General features: G+C 46.5%; 1 protein-coding gene across 1 annotated transcript in view; it reads right to left on the bottom strand.

Annotated features, from left to right (window-relative positions):
• Nucleotides 1–17,242, bottom strand: part of RYR3 (ryanodine receptor 3) — a 1,933,484-nt gene that overhangs the window by 1,221,128 nt on the left and 695,114 nt on the right. Inside the window, exon 19 of the mRNA XM_078661960.1 lies at nucleotides 13,337–13,529. Within this exon, the coding sequence (XP_078518086.1) occupies nucleotides 13,337–13,529 (193 nt within the window). The remainder of the gene's footprint in view (nucleotides 1–13,336; nucleotides 13,530–17,242) is intronic.

Raw genomic sequence — 17,242 nt, 5'->3', positions numbered from 1 at the left:
TCTAGTGTTCACGGAGGATTTCTATTCAGCACTGGGCCACTCGCACTCGAAGCTCTTACTGAAATGGCTATTGTGTATTGTGTGTAGGTAGTGGTACTCAGAGGCTATGACTAAGTTGCCAGGTGCACAAGGCCGGTATGGAAGTCCTGGTTTGTCGCCACCCTCTGATGGTTGGCAGATGATACCGGGCAACTTACCTTGGCACACCACTGGGCGACTACAGGATCTTTGCCCCCTACGTTCACTCTGCAACCATAGTACGGATGTCATCTGTACCAACATTGGGACAGACATACACATGTGTTCAGTGTACCTAAATGTTTCCAACATTTCCTATTTCTTTCCCCTTTCCTTTTCTCCACCGCTATTCTAGGTTCTTCAGGAGGAAAGATAAATGATCTGTTCATTGCGGTACTCCAACAGGAGCATAGCACCGCGTGTACCTCCAACAGAGGGGTGTAGCATTTCAGTCCCCTACACATTCACACACTTCGGCAAACCACTAGACCTTTGTCTTGTTAGGTTTTCACACTGGTCCTGTCGAAGCGCACTGGATCTTCCTGACCACGCAAGCGCGAAACATGTTGACCTGACCACACGTTACTTAGGGTACATAAAATACCCACATTGTAACCCACAACCTCTTTTGGTTTTTAGGTATGACAGGGGTACCTATATTTCATAATTAAAATCATTGCTTTTGGGTATCCCCTAGCCATTTTTATCCACTTTTTCACTTGCACCATCACTTAATAGGACCCTCTCCACATACCCGCACACATCATATGGCTGTTCTCTTAAAAGATCTCCGCCAAAGCGACCCTTCGGGGGACCCATTGGGCATTGCAGCGCCGGCCCAACGAGGAGCAACGCCCGATGATGAAGCATGACATCCTTCCGGGTGTGTGAGGGCAACAAGAGACAAAGAGTGTCTTCCCGTCCCTCCCTGTGAGGTACACTGAGAGGGCCCTAAAACTGACCCTAGTTCCTTTCTCCTTCTATAGGATCTTTGATTCTTTTCCTTCCTAGTTCAGGGTGTGCATGTAATTTTGCTACACATTCACCAACGGAACAGTGCCCCCCCCCCTTTTTTTTGTGACTACACATTGTTTTGGAGCACGGGCACTGGACCATAACAGCTCCTGGTCCCCCCCCCTCTCTTTTGTTTGACTCTACAGGAACACCCCTAGACAAGGCAGATGTAGAAGACTTTGCTCTAGTAGAGTGAGCTCTCATACCCTCTGGAGGTTCCTTACAAGCCAGGGCATAGCAGATCTTAATGCACAGGATAATCCATCTTGATAGCGTGCGCTTGTGCACCGCTCTTCCTTTCTTGCAGCCAGCAAATCCAACAAAGAACTGGTCATCCACACGATAGTCTTTAGTCCTATCGAGATAAAAGCTCACCGCCCTCTTAGGGTCCAGGCGGTGAAGCCGCTCCTCCTCCTTGGAAGGGTGAGGGGGAGGATAGAAGGTAGGAAGGGTAATGGACTGCCCCAGATGAAAGGGAGTTACCACCTTCGGCAGAAAAGTAGCCCTGGTCCTGAGTACCATTCTTTCAGCATGAATGGTCAAGAATGGGGGCTTTGAACTAAGAGCTTGAAGCTCACTTACCCTCCTTGCCGAGGTAATTGCTACAAGAAAAACAGTCTTAAAAGACAGAGGTCTCATGGGACACTTGTGTAAAGGTTCAAAAGGTGAACCCATCAAGTAGATTAAAACAAGATTCAAGTCCCATTGAGGCACAATAAATGGAGTAGGAGAGAATTTGTTGATAAGACCCTTTATAAAACGTAACACAATAGGTGACTTAAACAATGACGGCTGGTCCGGCAAACAAAGGAATGCCGACAAGGCCGATAAATAACCTTTAACAGTTGCAACAGCAATACCCTGCTGGGCCAAAGAAAGAGCAAACTGAAGTATGTTGGACAAACGAGCCCTTAAGGGGTCAATAGATTTCTCTCCACACCACGAAACAAATTTGGACCACCTATAAGAATAAACTGATTTGGTGGAAAGTCGCCTGGCTGAAAGAATAACATCCACCACATCATGTGGGAGAGAAAAAGAATCCAGGTTGCCCTGTTCAATCTCCAGGCATGAAGGTGTAAGCCCCGGAGGTGGGGGTGTAAAACCTGCCCCTCCATCTGAGAGAGGAGGTCTGCCCTGAGAGGGAGATGGAGCGGAGGGCACGAGGAGAGGTGGAGAGGATCTGTGTACCACACCCTTCTTGGCCAATGCGGGGCGATCAATATGACTTGGGCCCGATCTAGGCGTACCTTCCTCAGAACCCGAGGAATCAAGGGTATGGGAGGAAACGCGTAAAGGAGTTTTAAGTCCCAACTCAACTGAAACGTGCCCCCCAAAGCTCCCTGCATCGGATACTGGAGACAGCAGAACGGCGGGCAGTGAGCATTCTCGTAAGTGGCAAACAGGTCCACCTGAGGAGTTCCCCACGTCCGAAAAACGTGACGAACCACCTCCGGATGAAGCCTCCACTCGTGGTCGGACGAGAACTAACGACTGAGACTGTCTGCACGCACGTTCAGAACTCCGGACAAATGATTTGCTATCAGACAAATTTGATGGTCCTGAACCCAGGATCAGAGTCGCAGAGCCTTTCTGCAGAGACATTGCGACCCCACTCCTCCCTGCTTGTTGACATACCACATCGCGGTAGTGTTGTCCGTCAGGACCTGAACTGACTGACCGCGAAGGGAAGGGAGGAAGGCCTTGAGCGCCAAACGTATCGCCCGTAACTCTAGAAGGTTGATGTGAAGCAACCTTTCCTCTGGAGACCAAAGACCCTTGATCCCCAGATCCTGATTGACTCCCTGAGATCTCCGTTGTGTTGATACCACTGCCTGCGGAGGCACCACTGGAGTGCCCTCATTTGCCAGCGTGCATGATTGACCAGCAGAATGCAGGAAGCCATCAGACCGAGCAGACAAAGGACCTTCAGGACTGGTACGACCGCTCCATTGTAAAATAAAGGAATCATATCCTGTATGTCGTGAATCCTTTGTGGAGGAGGGAATGCCCGACACACAGTGATATCCTGTACCGCACCTATGAACAGGTTGCGCTGGGAGGGCACCAGGTGAGATTTGGGCACATTTATAGAAAAGCCCAACATGTGTAACAACTGAGATGTGACTTGCAGATGATGGAGCACCTTCTCCGGAGATTCTGCTTTGATCAGTCAATCGTCCAGATAAGGGAATACTGGTATCCCTGACCTTCTGAGATGTGCTGCCACCACAGGCATTACCTTGGTGAAGACTCGAGGTGCAGTAGTAAGACCAAACGGAAGGACCGCAAACTGGTAATGTTGCGATCCCACCGTGAAACGGAGATACTTTCTGTGTGACTTCAGGATGGGAATATGAAAATACGCATCCTGCAAGTCGATTCACACCATCCAGTCTTCTTCCAGCAGCGCTTGAAGAACCTGCACAAGGGTGAGCATCTTGAACTTCTCCTGTTTCAGAAAGAGATTCAAGACCCTGAGGTCCAGGATTGGACGAAGTCTGCCATCCTTCTTGGGTATCAGAAAATATCGGGAGTAGCATCCCTGACCCCTTTCCTGCTCCGGAACCACGTCTATCGCACCTTTTCTTAGTAAAGCCAGGACTTCCTCCTGCAGGAGAAGCAGGTGGTCCTTCGTGCAAAATCCTTGGCAAGGAGGATAATTTGGGGGAAACTCCCGAAAGGGAAGAGCATACCCATTCTCCACGAGATTGAGAACCCAAAGGTCCGATGTGACCGATTCCAAATCCCGTAGAAAATTAGTAAGCCGACCCCCTACAGGACCAACATGATCCAGAATGGCGGATCTAGGGCTGCTTTGCTGTGGTTGGAGGGGGGTGGGAAGAGGAGGAGGAGGCGGAAGCTTGACAACCTCTAAGACGGCCTCTGTTTCTACCTCTGTACGATTTGTACAAAGAATTCTGCTGCTGTTGCTGCTGATGTGGTTGCTTGTAAGAGCGAAAGGAAGATCTCCCAAATCCTCTGTATCTCTTACCCGAAGTACCTCTGGTCTGAAGGCCCAAAGACCTAGACGTCGCCTTACTGTCCTTGAACCTTTCCAAGGCAGCATCCACCTTTTTTCCAAACAGGCCGGAACCATCAAATGGAAGGTCTATTAAAGTAGCCTGTACATCAGGAGAAAATTCAGAAGACTTCAACCAAGCAGCCCTCCTGGTGGCAACAGATGATCCCATGACCCTTGCCACAGAGTCAGCTGTATCCAAACCGCTCTGGATCACCTGGCGGCCAGCAGCCTAAGTATCCGCAATAACCTCACTGAAGTTCTGCCTGTCCTCCTCCGGTATCTTTGGTACCAACTGTTTTGCAGAGTCCATCAAAGCATGCATATAAAGTCCTAAAAGGCAAGTGGCATTTGTGGACTTGAGAGCCATGCTAGCCGAAGAGAATACCTTCTTAGCTGATTGGTCCAGCTTCTTAGACTCCTTGTCACCAGGTACCTGTGGAAAAGCACCAGTTGATGTCTTGGAACAGGCTGCCTGAATAACTAAACTCTCTGGAGACGGATGTGTTGATAAAAAGTAAGGATATCCAGGAGCCACCCTATATGTCCTAGCAACAGCCCTTGATACAGCAGGTGGAAAAAAGGGCTTTTTCCACACTTCTAGGACAGGCTCTGTAATTGCCTCATTAAAAGGCAGCATCGGTTCCACCACTGAAGAGGGAGAATGAAGAACCTCGGTCAAAATGTTCGACTTAAACTCCGCAGTAGGCAGATTCAAATTCAAAAGTTCAGCTGCCTTTCTAATAACCATGTGATATGGCACTACATCCTTCGAAGGAACGTCAGGAGCTAAGGAAAGCTCCCACTCTGGAGATAGCTCTCATCCACTAGCTTCCTTAAGATCACCAAAAAAGTCATCTGAGTCTTGCAGCTCTCCTTCCACCTCCTCCGCTCTATATCTCTGCTCCTCCAAAAGCCTTTGAGCCTCACGCCTAGACCTGATCCTCGGGGTTGGCATCAATGGAGCCACAACCGACTCCGACGGAGCCAGTGCCGGCGTCAAACTCGGAGCCGGTGGATCAGTTTGAAACGCACGAGGTCGGACCCGGTGAAGATGGAACCGGCGCCGATGAGTTCGGAGCCGGAAAATGCCAAGCCGGAGTCGACGTCGGCATAAAAGGCATAAATGGCGCCGGTGCATATGCCTGAGGGACGCCCAGATTAAAGGCCATCGGACCCATGGGACCAGCCGGTGCTCCAAAGGGGTACATGGCTCTCGAGAAGACACCATACATTGCATTGAAATAATACGTAGGGTCCTGTCCCGGGCCTGGAAATGGAGGGTATTGACCCACAGGCTGCTCCTGTCGAGGTGCAGGAATTGTGCCAGCCAGACCCTCCGGCTGATGCTCCGGAGTCGCAGAACCTTCCGGCAATGGATCATCTTCTTCCTCTCGAGGTGGAGAGTGTGTCGGCGCCGGAGAAGGATTCGATGCCGGAGAATGCTCTGGAGACTCCACAGACGAAGGCTCACCTTCATGGACCGGATCAACCAGGTGAAGGAGACACATAATCCTTCCGATGTCTACGACCTGGAGACTTCGACTTCAGGTCCGACTCCCTCTCAGAATGACTTCGAGACCCGTGCTTCCTCTTCTTATGTTTCTTCTTGAATCGAGAAGCATGTCCCGAAGACGACCTCGAAGGCGACCTCGATCGGGACCTCGAACGCGACCTCGACCGCTTCGAGCGGGACTTCAAGCTCTTCCTATATTTCTTGCCATTCATCTTCGCCACAAGAAGCTTCGACTCTCTTTCTCGAAGCGCCTTAGGGTTCATCTTCTTACAGCATGGACACCCTTGGACATCATGGTCAGAAGAAAGGTACCATATGCAGTCTTCGTGCGGATCCATTATGGACATCATCTTCCCGCACTCTCTGCACGGCTTGATTCCAGTTTTCTTCAAAGACATCTCAACAGGAAACAAAGAAACAAGAAAGCACTAGAAACAATCAACAGTAACAGAGTTACCCACGAGCTACTGAGGATCCCTAGAAAAACCATTCGCGTTGACGACGCGGAAAAAAGGGAACTGATGTCATCACGCCGACGGAGTCCTATTATGGAGTCAGTGATGTCAGTGGAGCCGCGCGCGATGCCATGCTGACTTCGTCCATGTCGGTGTGAAGAGCTACAAAAGAATTTCCGAATGTTGCTGACGCAGGGGGATGTTCACAAGGTGAGGAATCCACTGGCAGATGTATTCATCAGAATGAACAATGTAGGGCTCAACAATGAGCCCTGCGGGACCACACAAGGAAGTGAGAATTGTTTCGAACAAGAGTCATCAATCTGAACAAACTGTCGCCTATTATTAAGGTAGGATTTAAGCAAGCTTAAGGCTAAGCTTGAGACTCCCAGCTTCTGAAGCCTTAGGATAAGGATGTCATGGTTCACGGTGTCAAAGGCCGTCGAAATATCCAAAAGGATCAAAGCGGCCTTTGCACGGGAATCCAGCGTAGAGCGAAGCTCCTCTGCTGCCATGACCAGGGCCGGCTCCGTGCCATGCCCTTGCCGGAAGCCGTATTGTGAGGAATCCAGCAAATGTTCTGAGGAGACAAAGGATGTAAGTTGGAGATTCATGATTTTTTTCCAAAACCTTAGCTGGAAACGGTATCCTGGCTATAGGTCGTTAGTTACTATGGTCACTAGGATCCAGACCAGGTTTTCTTAACAAGGGAAGGATAGAGACCTTCTTCCAAGCCTCTGGGAAAATGCCGGAATTGAAGATCTCTTTGAAAAGCAGACAGAGTTGTTCGCTGATCTCATCAGCTGCATGTTGGAATATTTTTGGAGGGCAAGGGTCAAAAGGAGCCCCTGCTTTCACCAATCTGACTATTTGTGAAACCTGTTCTACTTTTGGGGGGATAAAAACATTCAATCAATGACTCAACTGTCTCAGAAGGAGAGAGGGTTGAATCACTTGAGGCTTATTTTTTTTTCCACAGAAAGTATCATAGATAGAAAGCACCTTGTCCCTAAAAGAGTCTGCCAGTTGATTGCAGAAGGCAGCATTGTTGTTCAGTGCAAGTGGGGTTGGAAGCATCACTAATTTCTTTAACGTTGAGAAAAGTTTTTTACTGGAGTTACCCGCCTGCTCGATTTTTCCAGAGAAATAGCTGTTTTTTTTCTCCAAAATCATTTTTGATATACAGTCAATGACTGTCCATAATTCATTTTTTCCGCTTCCGCATAGGATTTTCTCCAGCGCCTCTCAGCCCGTCTGCATAGTTGTATCTGGATACGCAAGGAGTCACAGAACCAAGGTTCTGATTTCTTTGACCGTTTGCTGGTAAATGTTTTTTCAGGAGCTCGAGTATTTACTGTGGTTTACTTATTTATTTATGACATTTGTAGAGCGCGCAAATACCCGTGGGTGTCTCAGCGCTGAGTACAGCAGACATGTACCCTATAACAGAGAGCTTACTGGTTGAACAGCCAGGTTTTTATCCTTCTTCTAAAAACTAATAAAGACGGACTAGATCTAATCTCAGCTGGAAGGGCGTTCCAAAGTTTTGCTGTGGCCACGATGAAGCGCTTATCACCCCAAGAAGCAGCTTTAGTACGCGGGACCATCAGAAGATTAGCTGTAGAGGAGCGCAGGAACCGAGTAAGAAAAGAATGTAAGCTTCTAGAGCCTTGTTAAGGAACAAAGGTCCGGAGTTGCAAGATGCTTTATAAGCAAAGCATAGAGCCTTAAACTTTATGCGGTTTCTCACAGGGAGCCAGTGATATTGTCGAATGTTGTGGGAAATAGACTTGTATTTAGGAGTTCTGGATAACATTCTGTCTGCAGAATTTTGAACAAGTTGGAGTTTATTGATGACTTTGTTTTGGGCATTCATAAGAAGTCCATTACAGTATTCAATGGTGGACTGACTAATGTTTTCCCTGCATTCAGATGTAGGAATGGCAAAAGCTTTTTTATCATACGCAACTTGTGGAATGATGATGATTCCACAGAGTTGGCATGGGGAACAAAGGGCAGCCTGTCGTCGAATATGACGCCCAGATTCCTGACCTGGGTCACTGGAACAGGTGGAGGACCCTGCGAAGAAGGCCACCAACTGGGGGACCAGGTTGGCAATAGCTTACCCAGTATCATTACCGCTGTTTTCTCAGAGTTCAATTTGAGACAGTTGATGGTCATCCAACTACTTATAGCAAGCATGCCCTTCTGAAAGTTAGCTGCTACTGTATCGCCATCATTATGTACTGTGAGCACCAATTGAGTATCATCGGTGTATGATGTGAGGCCCATCCCGTGTGATTTGATGACTTTAGCCAAGTCCGACACATACATGTTAAAAAGTGTTGGACTTAAAGAAGATGCTTGTGGAACACCACAAGGGAGAGCCAGTTGAGATGAGTTAAAGAGGCCCGATGTTTACCGATTGTGTACGATCAGTCAGACAAGAAGACAATGAAGCTCTGGCTGTCTGTTGGATGCCTATTTGTGTGACACGGTTGATCAAAATGACATGATCGACTGTGTCAAAAGCTGCTGAAAGATCCAGCAGTATGAGGACAGCCGTCCCTCCCTGATCGAGAATGATTCTAATGTCTTCTGATGCTTTGATGAGCGCCGTTTCTGCTCCGTGGCCTTTATGGAAGCCAAATTGAGTATCATCCAAGAGTTGGTGATCTTCAATATAATTGGAGAGCTGGATATTTATCACTTTTTCAAAGATTTTGGCTGGGAACGGCAAACTAGCTATCGGTCTATAGTTCTTAGTTTCGTTCGGATCCAGGTTTGGTTCTTTCAATAGGGATTTAATAATGAGTTTTTCCCCGAATTCTGGGGTAGATGCCTGATGTGAACATTGCATTACAGATGTTAGATAGTGTTGGTGCAACCAGGTCAGCTAGTGGTTTAAGTACTGATGGAGGCCAAGGGTCAGTGGCAGAGCCTGACTTGATAGTGGCGATTAAGTTTGAGATCTGGTCGGGAGTAGTGCTCTCAAATTGCGCTAGGGAGGGAGAGTATTTGGTGGAGTCAAAATTTAAAGGCTGATCATTCGTTTGGGTCTGAGATGAAAAATTTGTGTAAATGTCATTCACCTTTTCCAAAAAATAGTTAGCCAGGGAGTCGCATAGTGCCTGTGAGGGAGACTTGTCCTGATAGTTTGGCGACTACCTGGTAGAGCTGTTTGTTGGAGTCCTGCGCAGATTCAATCTGTGCGATTTAATATTTACTTTTCTCCTGTGCAATCAGCAATTGCGGTTGCTATCCAATTAGTGAAAATATTAGTAGCTGTGTTTACTTTGGGCATTGGTGTCGGTTTTGAGGCAGCTAAGGTTAATTGTAGCTGCTGTGGACTAATTTCCTTCTAGTTTCTCCCTTTAAAAGACCTAAGAGCAGAGTGAGGGTGAGTAAGATGATGGGACGAAGTACGTACAAACTGAATGGCCTTATGATCCGACCACGGAATTGGCAGAATCTCATGCACTTTCAGTTGAGGATTGGATGTGAATATTCCATCTAAAATATGTCCGGCCTCATGATGCATAATTACGTTAAATGCCAAGCTGTCATACAGCTCTATATTTTACAGCGGAATGTGACCTTGCATCACGCATTTTGCAGTAAAAAAGAGCAACAAACACAAGTGGATCAAGCTACCACTGCTTGCGTTCAGGCGGCATTAGTCCGCGTGCTTGCCATACATTTTGCTGTGAACGGCACGTATTTACATGACATGCCATACTAGCGTGATTTTAGGGACTTTGCACAACAAGAGTAATACAAAATTACATACATTTCACTGGCATAGTTTAACATTTTGCCAAGGCCTACGTACAGGACTTGCAGGTGTCCACTTTCAGTAACAAACTACAGTTTGGTACATGTTGCCAATGGACATTCTGTCAGCTTGTCTATGCTGTCAAAGTTTGACCCTTCAGGAAATATGCCTTCACCACAAAAGACTGAGCTGGCAGGTTCCCACGGATAAAGTTCCAGGTTTATTATTGAATGTTCCAAGAGTTCAAGGTGGCTTTGGTAGGGGAGCTGGTGCTGCCATTAGCACATAGATTCCATCATTTTTATGCAAGGGGCAGATGTCTTGAGGCACAAATCATAAAGGGCATAGACTACCACCACTACATAGTACTGTTAGCTGGGTGCCCGTCATCTTGCTTCGATAAACGGGCATTTGGGTCAATTTTTGTGCCCTTCAAGCATGAAGCCTGTAGGGAAGAAATCTGTGGGATTGATGAATTGTTGCATCTTCATCCATGGCGTCCCACTAAGGTATTGGTGAGTTGATATGGGGTGGTGGAAGATCTTTGCCGGAAGAGACAGGCGAACAAGTGACCATCTGATATTTGGAGCTCTATTACGGGCACTGGTAGAGGCTTGTTTCCTTATGTGAAGACTAGAAGTGAGTAGGATGGGGGACCTTAAAAATGGAAAAAAAGCCTGTGACTACATCAGCAGCTGTAATGCAAGCTCCTTTTGAACCTAGGCTTAGAGTGGGAGTGAGGAGGAAACTATTGTGTACTGAGTGAGGTGAGGCACTGGTGTTGAACTCTCCTAACAATGTTTTGCCTGATGTTCGACTAAAGAGACAGATGTTGATGGATTCGGAACGTTCTTTGGTTTTTGTGTTATGTTTCTTTTCCATGGACCTTGCCTGCTACATATGTCACAGACATGATGTCAGGTAGTGGTGAGAAATAGTTACACATTCATATACTTTCAACCTCCCTAAGGTTATTTGTACTATAGTCTAGGACCAACAAGGGTAATATCCACATGGCTTTCCAATCAGGAGACACAGAAAGTATGTGGGTCTTCTACTGCATGCAGCTGAGAAGCTTTGGAAGTAGCAGAGTTAGATATAAGCTGGTTCAGATGCACACTGATTAGTGAACAAATATGGCAAACCACTGCATGTTTTGATCAATGGGGAGGAGGAGCATTGCCAGCATATTACATACATGATACACAGCTGTAAAAGCTCTATTTAAGACCTAGAAACCAGCTACCTGTTCCACAGCTGGATTGTGTCAGTACCTCCAGGTTAAGAATATTAGAGACCCATGGCCTACATGTACAAGACCTTTAGGCCCATATGTACGAAGCCAATTAGCATTTAACAGACCGAATTGCAATTTCTGGCAGTTAAGAAATGCTAAATACTCAATTACTTTCCCACAATGTCCCTCTGTCCTTCTCGGAACTTCAGTCCTCTTTTCAGTTACCCCCCAGTGCCCGCTCACAATATAACTTGCTTTTACCTGCTCTCAACTCTTATCTCCAATCCTTGCCGGTATCCAATGATATCCCTTCTAACCGTAAATCCACTTCTTCCTTACTAGACTCTACTCCCTCCGCTTCTTCCCTTTATAATTCCTTCCGTTATACAGTTGATCGTGTGAAATCTAAACTTGAAATTGCTTGGGAGTCTGATCTTTCTCAAGACTGGTCTGTTCTTCTCTGGGATAAGATCTGGACCAAACTCCATAAAACCTCTAGAGCTGCTAATACAACCCAAACATTATACTTTATTTATAACAGAGTTTTGTTTACCCCACTTTCCCTGTCCCGTTTCTCCACGGAAACGTCCCCTACCTGTTGGTCTTGCCCTTTTCCCTCAGCAGACCTCAAACACATGCTTTTTGATTGTCCACTAAGTTCTGGAATTCAGTATGGGCCCAAATAAAAAAAGAAATCCATTTTAAGGTCCTCTTCTCCCCAGCTCTTGTTTTTCTAGGCTCCATTTCCCCTGAACTCCCGCAATCTCCTAGTCATTACGAACTCCTTGACCTCTTAATAGCTGTTGCTTTTCACACTATTACGTCTAACTGGAAACAAGCTACAAACGTCTCTTATCGTTCTTGGTGGAATGCAGTCTGTTTCCATCATCGACTAGACACCAATTTTGTATCTCCCGTTTCCCTGGCCATTAAACGAGACCTTATCTGGCTTTCTTTGGTATCTTATCTTTCCTCCACTGCTCCAGTATGCTCCTCCATGGATCCTGATGTTGTTGAAGTCCGTAAACCACCATGAATTTCTTTTACCTTCTGCTTACATTTTATTCTCTTTATAATCATATAGTACATTTTGCTTTCCTTATATATTTTTTGCTCTTGTTATTTCATGCTCATTTTGCCTGCCTTTTATGGAATTTTATTGTATTAGCTATTGTGATTTTTCCCCCTTTTATGAGATTTTATTGTAATAAGCTATTGTAATTTTCCTTAAATTGTAATTATTGCCATATGCTTCTTCCTGTTTCTTCTTTTCTTCCCCCTTCCCCTTTTCTTTTGTCTTCAATAAACTCAAACTTAAAAAAAAAAAGAAATGCTAAATAGGCTTTCCATATGTACAAACGCAGAATCACGGTCCAAAATGATGATTTCTACGCAATGGAAACCGCATTTTGCAATTACCAAAATAGGTAATAACAAAAAAGGGATTTCCTATTTGCGATCTCCTATTTGCGATTTCCTAATCACATGTACAAAGCATTTCCTAAATGTGAAAAGGGCATTTCGAAAATGCTATTAATATCTATTCCAGTTCGAATGTATCTATGTGCAAAATGGAAAAAGAGAACCAGACTGCACTTTTTACAGTGCCATGTGAGTGCACTCGCCTGAGGGCATTGGAGCGCTGAACACCGCACCACTTTTTAATTTTTTTAATTTAAGGGGATCCAGAGGTTGTTTCCTATTCCCATTAGGGAATGGCAAATGTGTAGGAACAAATGGTTTTTCATTTCCTAAATAGCGAGTTCCTAATAGCGATTACGGGCCAGATGTATCAAAGGGTTTTACCCATTCTGTGTCTACGGGAAAATGTGTTCATACATATGGTCCTACGACTCTTAAGGGATTGCTATTAGGAAATTGCAATTTTAGTACACTCCATTTTCCATTTCTGAAATAGCGATTTTGTTAGGATACACCATTTAGGAAATGCTATATGGAAGTTTCGTACACATGGGCCTTAATGAATCAAGCACAAGTCATAAATGCCTGAAACAGACATTTAAACAAATGTTGCTGCTGCACTACTAATTAGCAATGCAAATTGTGCATTACACAAAATACAGCACAAAAAAGAGGAAAAACACTACCCTTGCACTATTTTGCAAAAGAAATAGCATTTTTACCACACCAAGAGGCACAAGTACATGGGTCCAAGAAGTGCAACAAAAGGCTTCACAGGTAACCACCTTCACCAAGTTAAAACAACATCAGTTAAAGGTCACATTTAAATAAAAGGAAGATGCTTGGATGTACGAGTAAACAAGCACCAGCTACTTACTTGACACCTGCAGAGAAGCTCACCACTGGAAAGAATAGACCCAATATGTTGAAGTTCTCGAACATGCCTTGCACTGGCTGCCCGTTGATGCGAAACGAGATACTGGGCACTCCCAGGTCCAGGCAGCAGCTCACGACATCGTCTGACGCAAGAAGGTGCTGGTTGGCAGACGCTACAGCCCTGGGCACTCGGCCTGGGAAAAGAAACACACGACACAATAAAGAAGACATTTCAGAGTCGTGCTGTCATGAGCATTCGATACTTCTAGGGCAAGCAAGTCTTTCAGCAGGGCAAACGTTCAGGGGGCTTGTAGGGGTCACACACATAAATGCACTTTTCAGGAAATAGTTGAATCTCGGGACTCAGGGTCGGATATGGCAGTTGCTTTTGTTTGGTTTTGTCTCAGTTCCCCTGAACCTCTGTAGTTTTCCTTTAGATAAACCGCTCTCAAACATCCCCAGGGAAAACCAAAGGTCGTGATTAACAATCATTAAGACCTAAGGATGAGATGATTTAAAGGAACCTATGGCATATAAAACTGCGCTTCTCACCATCTGCCTGTGAAAAAAAGCCGTCACTTCTCGAGGTAGCAGAGGCCCCTAGAGGCCCTGCTTCTTAACAAAGCATGTTAAGAAGCAGGCCTGTTGTGGAAATCTGCAAAGCAGCCACCTGGAGATCAGTCTAGACTTTCACAAGACTTTACTATCTAGATTCAGCTCCATGGCCGAAGCCCTGGTAGAACAGGCCTCTGGGTGATCTTTTTGGGTGGTAGGTACTTTCTTCTGCGTTAATGACAATTAATATACATCATCTCAAAGGAAGAAGAAAAAATAGGACAACGCAAAAGAAGAGTCTCTTACTTATAATTCTAGAAATGTTCCATGTAGAGAGTACTCATAAGCAAAGTTTCCCCCTCTTTCTTCCCTGGTGAGTAGGATGTTCCTCCAAGATCCTAAATCATTGAACTGACTGATAGGGGATGCTGTGTCACTCGTAGTGCATGCTTCCATAAAGAAGCAGTGTCAGATTTCGAACTGCTGCAACATCAACACTGTTGTCATATATGTTTTCCCTTAAAATGTTTAGTGACATCGTTTTTGGAAAAACAAAGGGTATTTTAAAGAGTAACTGAAGTCTTATTTTAAATAAAATAAAATAATATAGCTTCTGCTACGCTGCCCAAAATATATTTTATTTAAAAAGAAATACTGGAAGCAAGATGGCGGACTGAAGCCGCCACAGTGAGGACGCTTCTACGGGACCTCCCGACCTTCGTGTTTGGCTGCTGAACTTCACGGTGCCTGGAGGATGGAGTAGAGATCGGATGAGCCAAAACTTTAATCTGTTCTAAAACTGCTCTACAGAGACGCGGCAAACCCGTTAAAGAGGAGAAAAATTTCCCAACCTGCTTACCCGCTGTGTTTGCTCGAGAAAGGGAGAGAGAAACGCCGTATAATCATTACGCGGAGCCGGTAGCTGTGGAATCCTTGAGGCAGCAGCTGCAGCTGCAGAGAGAGGCGGGGGAGGCGGAGCGAGCGGATTGAGCGAGAGCAACCCGACAAGTGAAACTACGGGGAATCGGAGCCTCGGCAGAGCGGCGTGGAGCACAGGGGAGAAACGCCAGGTAGGAGCAAAACCAGCAGTAAAAACCAGCAGCCTCCCAGTTAAGAGGTCAGGCGGCAGAGAGGGGTTAAATAAAAGCCCCGCTGTGGCGAGGACTAGGAGTAAGAAGAGACAGGAGAACGGTGCAGTGATGGCCCCTAAAAACGCACCCAAAAACCCCCCTCGCCTGAATAAATTACAGAAGGAGATTAATGAGGGTAAAGAGACTGTGGTGCCGGCGGTGGTGGTTAAGCATGTAACAATAGTATCAGCAACAGCAACACCACTAACACCAAAAGCTGTTACCAAACCTGCCACTACCCTGAACGCTCTCTCTCTCAGCATGCAAGGTAACCAAGTTAGCAAACAAATTGCAATCCGTCCATCGGTATTACTGGCCTCAGGGGGCGAAGATACAGCATTAACTGTTGGAAAGTATGTAACTGTTACTGCTAGCAATAAGGGATCAGCTAACCCTCTGGCTTCTTCTACTAGCCCTATTGCCAATAATCAATCAGACGCTGGCACTACTACCACTAATGATATGCCTACAATGCCAGATGACACCAATACAGCCTCTGTTAATACATGTCAGTCTGAGGCAGACACGGTGCAGCGCCCTGTTGAAGACTGTCAAGGTCTTGAGGGGGCAAACAAGGGGGTACAGACCCCAGGATCTGATACGGGGAGTGTGAGAATGATCACCGATGATGTACCTAATGAGGTATCTAGTCAACCTGACTCACCGGTCAACTCAGTTATTGATATTGAGATTACTAATCATATGAACACAAACATAGCAAGCGCCTCTAATGCAACTACAACCGACTTTTTAGCCGTAGAATCCAACGAGGATGAGTATGAGGACTTAGGGGCTGGAGAGGGCCCCGAGGGTGAAGATACTGAAGAGACTGAAGAGGCTGAAGATGACGCCGTGATCAACGGTAAAAACACTGGTCTTTTTTTTTTTTTTTTTTTTTAAAAACCTTTATTGGAGTAAGCAAGAAAATACAAGGATGGGCCTACAACCACACGGGCTGGCCGCTAAAGAGGAGTCGAAATACAAGATACCTGCCCGCAGAGGCAACAATCGACCAACAATGCAATACTCCCCACGAAATACAGAACAAAACAGATTTTATTTTATATGAAAGAACAAGCACACAAAAAGGCGAAAGTATAGTACTGTCAGTCAGCCCAAAGGACGTAAAGGGGGTATAGCAGCAGGAGAACATAAACGGAGCTCCAAGCTCCAAGGAGATCGGGGAGGGGGGGAGGGAGGGGCAAGGAGATCAGAGGGGAGAACCGGAAACACCAGTGCAACCCCTATATAAAAGGTTCCAGGAACGCTCGCCTAGGGAGACAGGGTAATCTCAGCAGTGCCTACAAGGGGATGAGTACAAATGTCGCCACGGTAGTCATTCCATTGACCCCAAACCTTCGTCCACGCCCTGGGTCTGCCCCTGGCCACATAGACAGTCTTCTCACGGAACATGGACCAGTCCATATTATCCTCCCATTTCGAGACGTCAGGGGGCCTAGAGGCCCCCCAGAGTTGCGCGATATCCCGCTTCGCCACCATATAACCCAGGGTGGCCCATCTGGTCTGGGCCACCGAATAGTCGGTGGGTTCCCAAACATTCAAAAGACAGCGACGAGGTTCCGGACGCAAGGACACACCTGTCACCACAGCCATCACTTCAAGCACAGCCGTCCAATAAGCAGCCACCATCGGGCACTCCCAAAGAATATGCAAAAAAGTTGCACGCAAACCACAGCCACGCTTGCATAACCCATCGGAGGAAAAGCCCATCACCACCAGACGCGGACCCGTAACGTACACCCGATGAAGGATCTTAAGTTGAACCAGACGGAGACGAGCCGGAATAGCCACCTCCTTCGGGGAGGAGAGGGCCGATTGCCAGTCCTCATCATCAAGTTCCAACCCATCGCCCACCCACGCTTCCCGAAGTCGGACCAGTAGGTCGGCCCGATTATTAATCAACTTTTTATAGATCAGGGAGATAGTGCTATCAGGAAGATGCCCGTCAAGGATACGGTCTTCAAGGGGGGAAGAATCAGGCGGAATCTCACCAGGAGCAAATACCGAAGCAAGGGCGTGTCTGACCTGTAGATAACGAAAGAACTCCCGACCATTCAGGCCATAGTCAGCCTGGAGGGCCTGAAACGACCGCACAGAACCCTTAGAGTACACATCCCCCACCTTACAAATCCCAATCACATCCCAACGGTCGAAACCCTTGGTAGACCAGAGACCGCCCAGACGTTCCGAAGCATAAAGCG

This window comes from Lissotriton helveticus, chromosome 9 (assembly GCF_964261635.1).
Source record: "Lissotriton helveticus chromosome 9, aLisHel1.1, whole genome shotgun sequence".
Lineage (NCBI taxonomy): Eukaryota > Metazoa > Chordata > Amphibia > Caudata > Salamandridae > Lissotriton > Lissotriton helveticus.
The sequence above is the reverse complement of the archived record's forward strand: the minus strand, read 5'-3'. Positions and strand labels throughout refer to the sequence as shown.